The sequence below is a fragment of the Dipodomys merriami genome, unplaced genomic scaffold (assembly GCF_024711535.1).
Source record: "Dipodomys merriami isolate MVZ:Mamm:240054 unplaced genomic scaffold, mDipMer1.0.p SCAF_1093, whole genome shotgun sequence".
Classification (NCBI taxonomy): Eukaryota; Metazoa; Chordata; class Mammalia; order Rodentia; family Heteromyidae; genus Dipodomys; species Dipodomys merriami.
The window spans coordinates 215,828-231,417 of NW_027202375.1; the positions used below are offsets into that span (position 1 = coordinate 215,828).

Below are 15,590 nucleotides of genomic sequence, written 5' to 3' on the forward strand. Positions count from 1 at the left end.
TTCTGTGTCGGTGTTTTGGACCTCATATGTAACTCTCCTGCCTCTTGGAGATGGTGGCTTCAAACTGCCAGACTCTAGAGATAAAGGCTTTTTCCTAGTCAAAATGTGTATTCACTCTGCGATTTGTACTAAAGATTGCTTTAATACCCTATTTGTTGAGCCAAATGTAGGCACTCACATAGCACAAATACGAACTCCTAAATCCTAGAAGGCTTTCCTGCCATATGCCACCTGGCAGGCATTATCGTAATCATCTCTTTGTTACCCACATGAACGAAGGACTAGTGTGGCCTTGGTAATTGAGCACCAGCCCCTTAAACATCCTGTGAGCTACTGCCAGCTCTGCTTCCCCAACCAAGAACCAAGAAGCCCTCTAAAGCACCAAGTACCAGCAGATTTCAGCTTCCTGTGGAGGTGCTACTGTGGATAACCATAGCTAGAAATGTGAACCACAGAGCAAGGGAGAGGATGCTGAATTGTATTTCCCATTTCTGAACGAAGAAGTCGGTTTCATCCATGAGAGGTCTGAACCCAAAGCAGATGAAGGACAAGGGATTCAGTTGTTGAACCTGAGAGTCAGTTATGTTGTAACGGACACTATATGAGATCCAGGAAGTGGTAAATCCAGGTTCTAGAGGATCTTCTGTCATGACCTGCGTTAATGGACATGAGTCAGGCTTTCTCCCTTCCAGTGAGTCTCAACCTGTGGCCCCACCATTACCATTTACTCCACCTGAAAAATGGTTAGACATTCAGATTCTCTTTGCTTTTCTCTTCCCTTCTTTTTCTTTCTTTTCTTTTCTTCTCCCCATCCCCCGTTCTTCGCTCCCTCCTTCTGTCCCTTCCTCCCTCCTTCCCTCCCTCTTCTTTCGTTGGCAATACTTAAGTTTGAATTCAGGGCCTTAAACTTGCTAGGCAGGTGCTCTATCATTTGAGCCCTTTTTGCTTTTAATCATGTTTCAAATAAGTTTTTGCCTGGGCCTTCTATACCACTCTTGTAGCTGTGATGACAAGTGCATACCATGGTACCCGACTTGTTAGTTGAGATCGATTCTTCTAACTTTTTGCCCTGGCTGTTCCTGAACCATGCGTGACCCTCTCATCATTCTGTGCAGAGTATCTGGGGTTAGAGACATATACCACCACTCCCATCCAGAGCAGCTAAGATGACAGGCGCCATTCATGGCCTTTAAAGATACAAATTCTTGATCTCACTTCAGGCTTAAATAAACTAGACATTCTGGAAGCAGTTATAACTTTCCCTTGGATGGATGGTTGGAGTAAGTCAGTCTTGGATGATGGTTGGAATAAGTCAGCCAGAAAACTGGCATGTAGGTGACAGAAGAGATCCCGATGCATAGGACTCACACACCAAACGACTTCAGATGCTGGCTGGAACACAATCCATGGCCTCCCATCTTCCACTCCCACAGCCTCCCTCCGGTGCCCTGGAATGGGACATAGCTATTCCCCTTCCCCAGTGAGCTGTCCATTCTGATTCACAGAGCCTGACATCCACAGGACCCAAGAATGGTGTCTTAGAAGGATGTACACAGGCTTTGCAGTAAAAGTAGGGGGACATTTTAAGCCATTTATCTAAGCTCTTGCAACTTCCATTCCAAGACAGGTGGAAAAAATAGCATGGATACAGAAAGGAAAATAAATCTGTACCCAAAGCAGCTCATAAATAAGGAAGGAGTGGCAGAGCCTTGGCTGGGTCTCAGAGTATTTTTGTCACTGTACAGAAGCTTCCAGATATTTCAGCCTGTAATCCTTTTTTCTTAACTACAATTGTAAATAACGACAAAAGACCCACAAACAACAACAACAACAACAGCCAAGAAAAGTAACCAAAACACTCATTTGAAGGAGAGAGGAGGGGCTGGAAGAATGAGAGCCAGAATCAGAAAGAGATGAAACATAGCTCATTCCCAACTAGAAAAGGTTAGTTTAGTTTTATATAAAAATGCACTGATGTTTCATAATCTACATCAAAAGCAATTTTCAAATTGGCTTTTGTGTGGCAAGAGCCTGTTTGCTGGAGACAGTTAGGACATGGTTCATTGCAAATATGAAGGACTTTGGTCTGGTGTCTGGTGTTTGTGGCGGGGGGGGGGGGAGGGTTGGGAGGGCAGCAGAGAAATTACAGCTTTGATTAGAAAGGACAGATCTAGGCTTACTCTGCATGACACAATGCTGTTGACTGAGCAGCTCAAACTGAGCTAGAACTTGAGTCTGATGTTTGTTTGAAATTTGCTGGGAATTCCAACTGGTCAATCAGATGCTACAAAATTCTGCTTCAAAATCTGCACTCTGAGTTTACCCTCTGATTATGATTCCTGCTGGTTTTATATACATTAAGCAGCTTTGAAATTTTGAATGAGCTACAGGAACTCCAAAATGGCTCAGTTTTCTATCTTTCTTCTTTCTTTCTTCTTTTCTTTTTTCTTTCTTTCTTTCTTTCTTTCTTTCTTTCTTTCTTTCTTTCTTTCTTTCTTTCTTTCTTTCTTCCTTTCTTTCTTCCTTCCTTCCTTTCTTTCTTCCTTTCTTCCTTTCTTTCCTTTTTTGGTCAGTCGTGGGACTTGAACTCTGGGCTTGGGCGCTGTCCCTCAGCTCTTCAGCTCAAGGCGAGCACTCTATCACTTGAGCCACAGCACAACTTCCGGTTTTCTAGTGGTTTTATGGAGATAAGAGTCTCATGGACTTTCATGCCTGGGCTGGCTTTGTCAGATCTCAGCCTCCTCAGTAGCTAGGATTATAGGCGTGAGCCACCGGTGCCTGGCTGGCTCAGTTTTCTTGTTGGGAAAGGAAGAGAAAGTTCATGTTGACCCTGGAAGCATTTGATGAGGCCTAAGGGTTCGAATATGCAAGACACTTTACATAATACCTGCCACATCATAGACACAATTTTAGTAGCTCCACTTACTAACTTGAGGATGAGGACCTTACACATCAATTAAAGGGGGCCTTCTGCATCTGTGGGTTTCTCACCCACAGATTCAACCAGCTAGGGATTGAAAAGTATTTGAAAGGAATTCCATCTGGACTGAAGGTGTACAGGTTCTTTGCTTGCCATCATTCATTCCTTCAACTGTACAGTATAACAGCTACCTACACAGCACTCATGTTATATTGGACATCCATTGGGAATCTAGCAAAGGTGTAGAGAACATGGTGGAATTGAAACCCCTTGCTACAACTTCTTAAAGATAATTAAGAATAAAAAGTAAAGTATGTGGAGGATGTGTGCAGATGCTTTGCTATTATAGAGAAGGCACTTGAGCATCATGAGATTTTGATAATGGATGCAGGATCCTGGATCCATTTCTCCACAGATCCTAGGGCACTGCACTATGGTTTTCTTTTTCCTCCTTTTCGAAATTGTTACCACAAAGGTGATAGACAGATGAGTTACGGTTACATGGGTCAAGTGATAAGTACATTTCTTTTGGGACATTGTCACCCCTTCCTTTGCTCTTTCCCGTTTTTCCCTTCCATCCCCATCCACAGGTTGGAAGAATGAGAGCCAGAATCAGAAAGAGACGGAACATAGCTCATTCCCAACTAGAAAAGGTTAGTTTAGTTTTATATAAAAATGCACTGATGTTTCATAATCCACATCAAAAGCAATTTTCAAATTGGCTTTTGTGTGGCAAGAGCCTATTTGCTGGAGACAGTTAGGACATGGTTCGTTGCAAATGTGAAGGACTTTGGTCTGGTGTCTGGTGTTTGTGGCGGGGGGGGAGGTTTGGGGGGGCATAGTGTCTAGTGAGTACCACTGCCCCATTTGTTCACCTTTTGTCCCTCTATTTCTGTGCTCTCCACTTACCCTCCCAAATAAAGAAACAAGACAAAAAGGAAAGAAAACAAAAAAGCAACAAAATACCTCTTGTTTCCATTTTCTAGGGGTCACATCGATAAATATGATTTTATATGATCAGATATACATAGGCATTGTGCCTTTGAGTTCCTCTCCCCTAAGAATATCCTCCTTTGGTCTTGCTGTATTTTAATGTTTACAGTCCTGTAGCTATGTTGGTTTTTAACTGGAAGGATCTTTGGAGAACAGTTGTAACTTCTTTGATCACCCAGGTGCCCAAGGATGGGTGTGATTGATGCAAAGTGTCTTCACTGGGGATTGTAGATGCTAAACTCAAACAAGTTTGATGATGGCTGAGCCATGGGGATTTTACATGGTCATCTTCATCTACCTAGTGTTTTAGAGAGTTGTTGGAATTAGATTCAGAGAAATGTATTTTTCTCCCCTCATTTCCATGTGTATTTATTTTGGGATTACATTGATAAATCTGAAATAAATGTCACGGTTTTCTCTTTTATGTCTGACGCCCTTTCCTTTACTGGCTGGCCTGTGCTTCGGGATGGCTCGTATTGATTAGCTGATGTCAAATAAACTTTTGTCCGTCTATGAAAGTCCAATGTTGGCAGTGCCAAAATAAAATAAATGCATCTGGCTTGTCATACTGGTAGGAAGGGGAAAAGTAGGGACAGGAGATGGATGGTTGAAATGCATTGTCTACAGAAGTCCTGTGTACTTGTTCACAGACAAGTAGGGAGGGCCGGGAGCTGGTGAACTTGGTTTCCTCGTCAGTCATGTGGATACCACAAGAGGACCAGGTGGCTGCGTTATTCTGAGTCTTCACACATGTCAGGTTCTCTGCAGTGGAAGCCCTCAGAAAGGCAACTTTTCTATGTCACTTAGGTTCATGAAAATCTCATGCCTCCAAGTACCAGTGTGTATACAATGGGAGAAATTCCACTAAACTCTACTAAATCACTCTGCCTAGGAGATCATTTAAGTACAAATGGCTCTTGTGGTGAATTCTCTGGTTGTCCATTTCCAATAATGGATATTGTTTCCCCTGTTACCGCTATAGTATAGGAGTTGGTCCTTCACCACAGTGAATGAGGCATGTCAAACCCAGCTGAACCACAGTGTGACACACTGTATGAGACACACCGTATGATTTATGCCCTCTCTCTCTCTCTCTCTCTCTCTCTCTCTCTCTCTCTCTCTCTCTCTCTCTCTCTCTCGTCATGGTATTTGAGTATTCTAAAAACTTTCCAACATTTTAATAAATGAATGAGGAGGAAATGTTAAAATGTAACACATTGTACTCAGTACTTTGGTACTGTTTGGATGTGGTGAACTTGTGTGGTTTTGAAGCAGGAGCTGTAGCCTGGAGCTGTCATTTATCAGCTCATAAGCAAGTTTTCAAATCAGCTTTAGGAAAATAGTTTAGGTGTACACTTTAATAATATAGCAAAGTGTGGGTGGTTTGAACCTTACATAAGAAGGCCTTCCTGTACACAAATAAGAAAAAAAAATGCTGTTAGACTAGAATTTATCCCAGCATAAAAGAAAAGGAGGTGGGGAGGGAGGAAAGGAGGGAAAAGAACTCAAAGTGATTATTAAAAATGTAACCAAGAGTCAAAATGAAAATATGCAAGTTTTCCAGATTGTGAGGTGAAAGCAGTTGTCATTAATAATCGTTGAACAGTTTAAAAATATTTTTACACTGACAAATGTCATGTGTGATTTTCTCATGTATAGTATATGTTGAAATAAATAAACATTGTGGAATAGTTAAATCTACTTAATTAACACATGCTTAATCTCACATGGCTGTTATTTTTGTAGTGAAATTCGATACCTCCCCACCCCCAGCTCCTATTCAGCATAGAGCTAGAATTACAAGTCAGAGCAATTAGACAAAAGAAAGAAATGACAGTCATGTATACAGGAAAGAAGGAAATCAAGTTATTTGTAGATGATGCACTTTTATGTACAGAAAAATCCTAATGATGTCACCAAATACATGGTGAGAACTACTAGATAAATTCAGCAAACTTAGATACAAGTCCAATATGATAAAACACTGAAACAAGGACACAGGATGACCCATTGCAACCTTGATAACCACAATACAGTATATTGGAAATGAACTTTACAACTTTGGGGGGAGGAGAGGAGTGAGGGAGTTGGGAGAGGGAAGGGATAGTGGGAGAACAACAAGGGAGGGGGTAACAATGCTCAACAAGAAATGTACTCATTACCTTACTCATATAACTGTAACCCCTCTGTACAACATCTGTACAAGAAAATAAAATTGAAAAACATGTGTAGCATTTCTACCTACAGTCCTCAACAACAAATTGCCTTTGACTCTGTGCAACACTGAGAATTGAACCAGTGCCTTGGGCATGCTAGGCACACTGTTCTACCACTAAGCTACATCCTCAGCCTTTGTTCTGCTGGCACAGGTTGTCATGATATGGAGCTCCCCATCCGTCTGCCTCAGTCTCCCACACGCTGGGCTTACAGGAATATACCACAGCACCCCACTTGGATGTTCTTTTCATGTGTTCAACAGGAAAAAAAATGGAAAACATCACTTCCTCTCAATCATTCACTGTTCAGATCTGCTTTTTAGTGCAGTGTTTGGTGTGACTGAGCTGTTTGTTGCCCGAAGAGCTGTCATAGTGTTCATTGATCAATTAATGTCATGCATACACAAATATTTGTCTGAGCCAGGCCTGCTCTTTGGTTAGGCACATTGGTAACATTGGGCCATATGTGGAGTCCATCATGCCAGACACAATCCTCAGAAACATGCTAGTGTCAGCAGACTACACAGGTCAGACATGAGCGCAGTGCCTGTAGAGGCCTGGGGACTGTGTCTCCAAGACAGTTTACAAAGCCGATGGATAGGCGTGGCCAGACCGGCCTTCATGCATAAGCTTGAGGATGTGTCAGATCCCGGAGTAATGGCTCCCTTCAGTCAGCTCCTGAAATGGATGCAGAGTCACTCCAGCCCAGATATTTCTCGCCCTGTGCCACTGGCTTCACTTCAATGCAGCTGCCAGAGATTGAACTTGCGTGTTATTTTCTTTTCCTTGAAATGTGACGTGACTAAGGATGATCCTGTGTTTCGATCTTTAACTGGGTTTCCAGCCCTGGGTTATAAAAAGTGATTTAGCTGAGCCCACAGAGCTTGAAGAAGTTCCTCTGCCAATCCCAATAGGTTGACATAGTTGGTCATTGGGAACTTAACCTTCAGTCTTGAGGTGGGCAAGGTGCACCTCCACTGTCTTCCCCCCTGCTGTGATTGGCAAAGACTGCTGAAGAATTAACTTCACTTAGTACTTGATTTTTTATTGCAGAATCATGTCAACCCTGCCATGGACTTCACCCAGACTCCTCCTGGGATGCTGGCTCTTGACAACATGCTGTACTTCGCCAAACATCACCAAGATGCGTATATTCGGGTAAGCAAGCCCTGCTTCCTGCTAGAGTTCTAATCTCACACCTACAGGTACAGAGGTATTTGCTTTAGATGTGCAACTCCAGAGTTTTTGTCCCCATCCAACTAAAAAAAAATTTAAATTTACCATAGTTGATCTGGTAGTATATAACAGGGATTTTTTTAAGCTTTTGGATTTCTCCCTTCAGTGATGTTTAGAAAATTTTGTTGATATCAGGAAAATCTTTTAGATAGATTGCTATTGAGTTATGAAGAAAAAAAGACATTTTAAATAACCAGGAAAAGAAACGAAGTGTTTACCAAAAATGTGCACAACCTTGGATTTCATGGAGAGCTCTTTAGACATATTAAAGTTAGAAAGAAGGCTCCAGTTCTTTCTAGCATGAGGTATTCTTCTATGTCTCGTGCTAAAAATGCAACCAAGTAAATAAAAAGCAAGAGGAAAATGGGAGAGGTGGGACGAGAGAAACTTCCCATATTTCCTAGCAGAGTAGTCACACTCCACTGACCAAGTTGTCTTACTGGTGTGGGGCAGGAGAAAGGGGAGGCCATTGCTGCTCCTGTGAAATAGCAGATCCTTCCTATGGACTGGGTGGCCCCCTGTCGGGAGGGCAAAGCATGAGTGTGGAGCCTCGGGTGCCAGTGACATAGAAGGCTTGTCCAGCAGGTGGCACAGCTGGGAGCCTGAGATTCATGATGCTGCCTCTTCTCTGCCTTCTGGGAGAAGAGCCAGGATGCAGAATGGATCCGAGTGAGATCCGGGAGGGGGAGACACAGATGGAACAAGGGCACTGCCTCATGGACGAGCTACCCTCATAATTCTGTAGAAATGTAGGAAGCATTTGATGAATGCATTGCCCCCAAATTAGAATCTGAGCTCAAAATCAGATTTGCTCATTCCAGCATGAACTCTGACATTGTCTCCTGCTCGGTTCTTTGTGGTACTGGCTTCCTAGAGATCAAAGTTTAAGACTTGAACTGTCCCTGACTCATTGCCTCAACCTGGGCAATTCCTCTTGTCTGGAATATTGGGAGACTTGAAGGCTTGAAGCTAGGACCACATTTCCCCAGTGGCATGTTTGAAACTTGGTGGGCATTATTTTTTTTGGGGGGGGCTACCATATCTAGCAGGGAATTAATGGTTACAATCTGTAATACAGGGGATCACCATGCAATGTCTGTGTGTGTGTGTGTGTGTGTGTGTGTGTGTGTGTATCTACCTAAGTAGACAGGTAAACTGACTATATTTTCTCTCTCCCTCCCAGCTTATCCCATTCTACAAGTTATCATTGTGTGTAGCTGAATTGTGTGCTATTGCCAGTAGCATGTCTAATTTTACTAGCAAAATTGAAGTTCAAACCTACAAGGGACTTGCTGTTGTGAGGCTACAGTTAGCCGCATGGTAAGGCAAGGTCCCCCTGTCCATGTGTTCTCCCATGCACCTGGGTCCTGCCTGTTCTCAGATATTCTCTTCATCCTAGTCCTCACAGCACCTGTGATTGCCCACAGCTGGCCCAATGGAAGAAGGGCAGTTTGGCTTTCCTGCATTTAGTGGCATCTCTCGCCTGACCTGGCTGGTATCCCTGTTGGGTGAGCTTTCTCTGGTGTCTGCCACTTTGGAAGAGCAAGAAGAGGAGCAGTATATGCAAATGACTGTGCACCTAGAGACCAAGGACAGATGGTAACTCCTGAGAAACCTGACGAAAAGGAGACTTCGGGCTGTGTCCATTGTATGCAAGGGTGACAACAGAGAAAACCCCAAGGGACACAGCCAGTTGTCCCACCACAGCAGAGCTGACAGCTTGCAAAGACTAGAAATTAGTCCCACTTGTGTTGGCTCCATTGTCCAGTAAGTGAATAGGTGCTTACAGAATTGAAGCATGTTGATGAAGTCAAGTACTAGAATTTTTACTGTATACTTCTTTATTTGCATACTCAATTTAGAGATTGGCCTCTCACTGCATTTCCCAGGAGGATCCTGATGTAGTTGGCTCAAGTGATCCTCATGCCTCAGCCTCCCCAGTAACTGGGACTCGGGGCCTGCACCCCTGCTCCCAGCTCCCTTCATGTAGCTTTACGGATGAGGAAATGGAGGTGTGAGAAACATCTTGCCATTCTGCAATGCCTCATATCTGAAGACATGATAAACATTCTGAGATAGATCAGACTGTTTATATTACCTAAAGTTTATTTACATCCAATGACTCTTAGCTATCCTAGCCTGTGAATGCAGTCCTGGCTTCTGATGGTGCCGTGGAAGTGAGTGTTATGCCTAGGTTGCAGGACCCCCACCAAGAAGACCACCGAGAGTCAACTTTACAGCTGTTTTGAGGTTGTATTTAGGCGGGCTGCAGCTCGGACCTCATCCTACACTCTGACACAGCGGAGCCTAGGAGAGCCCCAAGTTAAGGATTTGCAGGTCTTATAAAGGCATACAACCAGGTGGTTTAGCACCACGTGTTGCTCTGCTCTGAAACGAGCAACAAATGGTCACTGCCTCAAGGACTTTAACCCTTCAGTGAGCATTCGCATGTTTCCAGTTATTTTCTCCCTCCCTCCCAGCTTATCCCATTCTACAAGTTAGAATGAGACACTTCAGCTCAAACATGGCATCTGTCTGGAGCTTATCATCATACAATTAGAGGTACCGATAACTGTTGTCTTAGGACAGAATTCCTTAAGGTACCTTCAGACAGTGTAGTTGAGTGAATGAGAACACAGGGTGATCATGAAAGTTGCCCATCAAATGCCTAGAAAAGCTGGGGTCATCCTCCAATCCCTGCTGTACAAATGCAGTAGAAGGCAATGTCACAGGAGCACCATGGCCTGACCTTTAAAAAACAAGTAATTGATTTTATTGTATTGTACAGATGCTGTACAGAGGGGTTACAGTTACATGAGTAAGGTAATGAGTACATTTCTTGTTGAGCATTGTTACCCCCTCCCTTGTTGTTCTCCCACTATCCTTTTCCTCCTCCACCTCCCTCACTCCTCCTCCCACCCTGAAGTTTTAACATTCATTTCCAATATACTGTCTTGTGGGGATCATTGTTGCAATGGGTCCTCTGATGTCCTTGCTTCAATGTTTTGTTATTCCCCTTACCCTCCCCAAAGTAGAGAAATGTATATACAAGATTCAGGGTACCAAAATCAAATGCAGTGACAACAGGGGAAGAACATAGAAAGGAAACCAAAAGATCACATAGTACTTTAAAATTACAACAAAGAAACATCACTTTTGCCCATATCTTGGGGTTCATTTCACTTAACACCATTTTATATGGTCATATGTTCATAGCTTTTGAGGTTTTCAGCTCACCTGATAAAATTATCCTAGATGTATAGTAATTATTTCAAATAAGGGAAACCATGAGACTTATATTTCTTTGGGTCTGGCTTACTCCACTTAATATGATTTTTCCAAGTCTTTCCATTTCCTAATAAATGGGGTTGTGCCATTCTTATTGATGGAATAAAATTCCATTTTATATGTATATATGATTACATATATGTGTGTTTATACATACATATATGTGTGTGTGTATATATATATATATATATATACCACATTTTCTTAATCCACTCATCTACTGAGGGGCACCTGGGTTGGTTCCATATCTCAGCTTTGGTGACTAATGCTGCAATAAACATATTTGTGCTGGTAGCTTTACTGTGGCCTTGTTTGTGATCATTTAGGTAAATGCCCAGAAGTGGGATCCTCATATATTACCCTGCCACGGAATGGCCTGGCCTTTTCCTGTATTTTCTGACTCAGTCTTTGTACTGATTCACTGAAGGGGCAACTGAGACTCAGAAGGTAAGAGACTTCACAAGGAAGTGGTTGGACTTTCCTTGTCTATAACAAGTGACTGAGAGAAACTGTTTCAAGGAGGAAAGGTGTGTTTTGGCTGGCTTCCAGCCTCTTCAGTCCAGGCTCGGTTGTGATAGGCTTGTGGTGAGTCAGACATCATAGCATCAGGAGTGAGCAATGGCAGAGGCTGCTTTCCTCATGCAGCCAAAGCAGGCTGCCAGTACAGGGAGGGTGGGCAGACATGCCCCTAGTGACCTATTGTACTAGGACAGAACTGCTTCTTAGGTTTCAGTACCTCCCCAGCCAGGTCCACAAGCAAAGGACCAAGTCTGCATTTCCTACTCAATCACAAACTGATAGAAGCTCTGCAATTCACCTCAGTTGCCTTTCTTCAGCCCTCACGCTGTGTGCATTCTCCCCGGCCATGCTGGAAGCACACAGAAACAAGTACAGACCACCAGTGGTACTGTCGGCACCTTGTCACAGTCCTCACATGCCGTAGGGAAGATGTGTTGCCTGCACTTACTCCCAAACCCTAGTCCCTCCTAATTCAGTGGCTGTGTTTAAATTTTGTAAAAGTGTGCATTCAGAGTTTGTTCAAGACCAACTCATGTGAATATCCAGTATAGAAGTAGTGACAAAAACACCTGTATCTAGGTCCTCAGGATGCTGTGGAAGGACGATCTCAGGCCTGTGCTCTGCCTGGTTCTTCAGGACTTGCGAAAATGGCCACCTCAGCCATGCCTACAGACAGGTGCTGACATGCTGACACAGGTGTGGATGTGGTTGGGCAGCTTCCTGCAAAGAGAAGAATGACCTGTCAGTGCCCTGGTTGGGGAATATTTGCATCTGTAAATATTCCTGAGTGATGCCACAGAGGAGCCCCTTCAGTGAGCCCAGGCCTGGCTCTGTGGGACTGGATGGCATCAGTTGCCGTACACACTCAGATCATGAATGGACCAGATCCTTCCTTTAGGACAGAATTTACCTAGGATAATGTTCTCGCTATTGCACAGGCACACATCACAGCTCTTCCCTACTATCCGGAGAGAAACAACCCACAGAAAGGGGTCACAATTTGGAGAATTGACGTTTTTCCTACTTGGATTGTAGGTTTTCAGGAGCTCTCATGTGAGTTTCAGTGGGAAACAGAATGGAAACAAAGGGGTCTGCTTTGGACCCAAGAGTTGGTATTTTCTGGCATGATTGGGTTGAGAGAGTCATGAGAATGTGAGTAGAAGAACACTAAGAATTCTTCCTCACCAACTGTTCACACTGCGATGAAGAAGTTTGCACCAATTGCAGGTGGTACTTGGATTGCCTGTCTTCCCTGTGTGAACCCCTGGAAGGATCAGTAAAATGCCAGGTAAAAAGTCCTGACCAGCCTGGTACTGGTGGCTTTGCTTCCTTCTGAAGTTCTCGCTATCCAGGTGGTTGAGCTCTCAAGACTCCATTTGAACCCTGTGCCTACAGGAAAGTCCAGGAGACTGTTATTTCCAAATCAACACCAAAAGAGCCATATGTGGAGCTGTATTGAAGTGATAGAGAGCACTAACCTAACCTTCAGTACATAGGCTTAGAGACAGTGCCCAGACCCTGAGATCAAGGCCCAGAATGATCACAGAAGAAAAGGCCTGAATGACTAACTTGTTTCCACAAAAGTTATTGAGTCCATTCTGCTATCCGGGGCCAAATATGTCAAGAGCAGATGGCAGCAAAGTTGGAAACACAGTTCACAATGGCCTGCAGTGTGATGGACATTTGGATGTCACTGAATGACCTCATTGATCCACCGCTGCAAGGAAGGAAGCTGGGTGCACAGTGAGGCCATGTCTGTAGAAGGTGGGCCAGCCTCCCCACCTGCTCCCCACCATGCGCTGTCTAAAATGAGGCTTACTCTAGTCATTTTGCAATCTACTAACCTGGCTTGAGGAGAAAGGGCCTGGTTTCCAGAAAACAGACATTTAAGCTTCCATTTCAAATCTTGATCCCTGGAGAATGTACCAAATAGAGGTGTCACGGAGGTCATTTTCCAGAAAGAGCAAGATCTGTTTGTGCAGAAGTTCTCGGGGCAGGTCTCTGAGAAGGGACTGGCTGCAGAAAGGAAGCATGTCCTGCACTGCCTGGTGCTGGCAGAGGGGGTCGAGAGCTGCTGCTGTTTGGAGAAGTAGGAGAGGAAGCGGTGGGCACCGCCAGCACTGCATCACAGTTGGATGTTCTCAGCTGCTTGCCTCCATTCTTACCATTAAACATGTTGGAGAAAGAGGATGAGGATCTTGTTTTTTTTAATCCAGCTAGACAGTCTATGTCACTTAATTGAAGAGTTAAGTCCGTTAATGTTGAGAGATAGGACTGAGAGGTATTTGGGAGTTCCTGCCATGTCATCCACCTTCTTGGGGGCTGCAGCTACTGGGTTCCTCCTATGGTTCTTGGATTCTCAGTTTGGGTGCGGTTTCTTGGCCTTTATTGTGGTCTTGTTGGTTTTCTATGTGTAGGACATCTTTAAGAATCTTTTGTAGGGGTGGTTTGGTGGAGATATATTGTTTCAATTTTTCTTTGCTATGGAAGGAGAGTTATGAAGGAGAGTTTAGCTGCGTACAGTATTCTTGGTTGATAGTTGTTTGTCTTTAGGGCATGGCATACATCATTCCAGGCTCTTCTTGCTTTGATTGTCTCTGCTGAGAAGTCTGAGGTGATTCTAATTGGTTTCCCTTTATAGGTGATTAATCTTTTTTCCTTGACAGCTTTAAGGATCTTTTCCTTGGTCTGAATTGATCCTGTGTGGATTATACTATGACCGTGGGATGTCCTATTCTGGTCTGGTCTATTTGGGGTTCGAAAAGCTTCTTGTATCTGAATAGGCCTATCTTTTTGCATGTTTGGGAAGTTCTCTGCTAGGATCCTGTTAAACAAATTTCCTAGACCATTAACTTCTGTTTCTAGATGCTCCTCTACACCCATTATCCTCAATTAGGCCTTCTGATGGTGTCTTCCAAGTGTTGGATAGATCTATCATATTTCTTGGACTTGTCTTGGATGGTTGTATGTTCTTTCTCTATAATATCTAGGCTGTCTTCAATCCCAGAGATTCGATCTTCTGCATGGTCTAACCTGCTGTCAAGACTTTCTACTTTGTTTTTTATTTCTTTTCCTTCTAATTGGTCAGCTTTGATGGCTTCAAATTCTTTGTTGAAGCTTTGTTTTAGATCTTGTATGAGCTTCTTTACTTCCTTAATTTGGTGTTCAGTGTTTATTCTCAAATCACTTAGTTGATTGGTTATGGTTTCCTTGGACTCCCATTCCTTCTGTTGGGTTCCATTCAGCATTCCCTTTGTGGTCTCCCTGACTTCCTTCAGCTCTTTGTTAATGGATTCCATGAATGCCTTTAGTGATCTTTGTGTATTCTCATCCTGTTTTCTCAATTCCTGTATTACTCTTTGCTTAGCTTCCTCACGTTCAGGCCATTCCTGTAGTTCCTTTGAGTGTTCTCAGCCTGCTCACACCATTCCTGCCTTTCTCTTTGAGTGTTCTCAAGCTGCTCTCGCAAATCCTCACGCTCATGATATTCCTGTATAAACCTTTGGTTTGCCTCCTCTCTCTCCCTATCACGTTCATACAGAGTCCTTTGTATGTTTTCAATCTTTTCATTTACATGTTTGCCAGCAGTGTTTATAGAGCTATTTGGGAACTCTCCTCTGGATCATTCATTTTCTGTTCTGTCCCCTGATTATCATGAGTGGGAGTTGAGATACCCGGACTTGCCATTTTTCTTGTGTTTTTCCGGCTTACTCTGCCCATTTGGGATGAAAATAACACCAGTTTTGCGCTAGAATAGTATCTTAAGGTAAGCATCAACCAAAGTCTGTATTTGCACAGTCAATAGTCTGCAGATACAATCTAGTTCGACAGATAAATCTATTCAACATCAAACAACTATATATTAATGGGATACAAAGAATGGGCAAAGAAGAATTTGGCAAACCAGAAATTATTAGGTTTAGGGAGAGATGTGGGTAAAAATAGGAATAGAGAGATGTGGGAAGGCACAGGGAGAGTTAACTAAGTCCTACTCTCAAAGCTTAAAAATTGTACATGTTTGAAAATGAAATATTCAGAGAAGAACGTGGATATAATGAGAAAAGGGGAGGGATATAAAGGAGATGTGAAAAACTTAAAAATAAAACTACTTAAAATATTATATAGGTATAAAGAGGTAGTACTGCTATTAAGAAATTTAAGTCTAAGGTTTTGAATTGAGTAATAAATTTCTGGATTAAGTGTGTACCTCCCCCACAGCATAACCCGTGCTTTCACTGTATTTGATGTCGGTATAATTTGTGGAGGGGAAGGGGAAAACCAAGTCATTTAAATAGGGATATAGGTGGACCCATGGCAACAATGAGAAGTACAAGTCGTTATGTCGAAAACGAATGTTACAACTTTGGTGGGGAGGCAGGGAGGATTGGGTGGGGCAGGCGGGGGGGAGGATGGGAAAG

General features: G+C 43.2%; 1 protein-coding gene across 1 annotated transcript in view; it reads left to right on the forward strand.

Annotated features, from left to right (window-relative positions):
- LOC138815430 (engulfment and cell motility protein 1-like) overlaps window positions 1-9,118 on the forward strand; it is a 211,422-nt gene extending 202,304 nt beyond the window's left edge. The window contains exons 8-10 of the mRNA XM_070004844.1: window positions 7,183-7,287; window positions 8,549-8,685; window positions 8,765-9,118. Coding sequence (XP_069860945.1) covers window positions 7,183-7,287; window positions 8,549-8,685; window positions 8,765-8,852 — 330 coding nt within the window. The 3' untranslated portion in view covers window positions 8,853-9,118. The remainder of the gene's footprint in view (window positions 1-7,182; window positions 7,288-8,548; window positions 8,686-8,764) is intronic.
- Window positions 9,119-15,590: the final 6,472 nt, after the last annotated feature.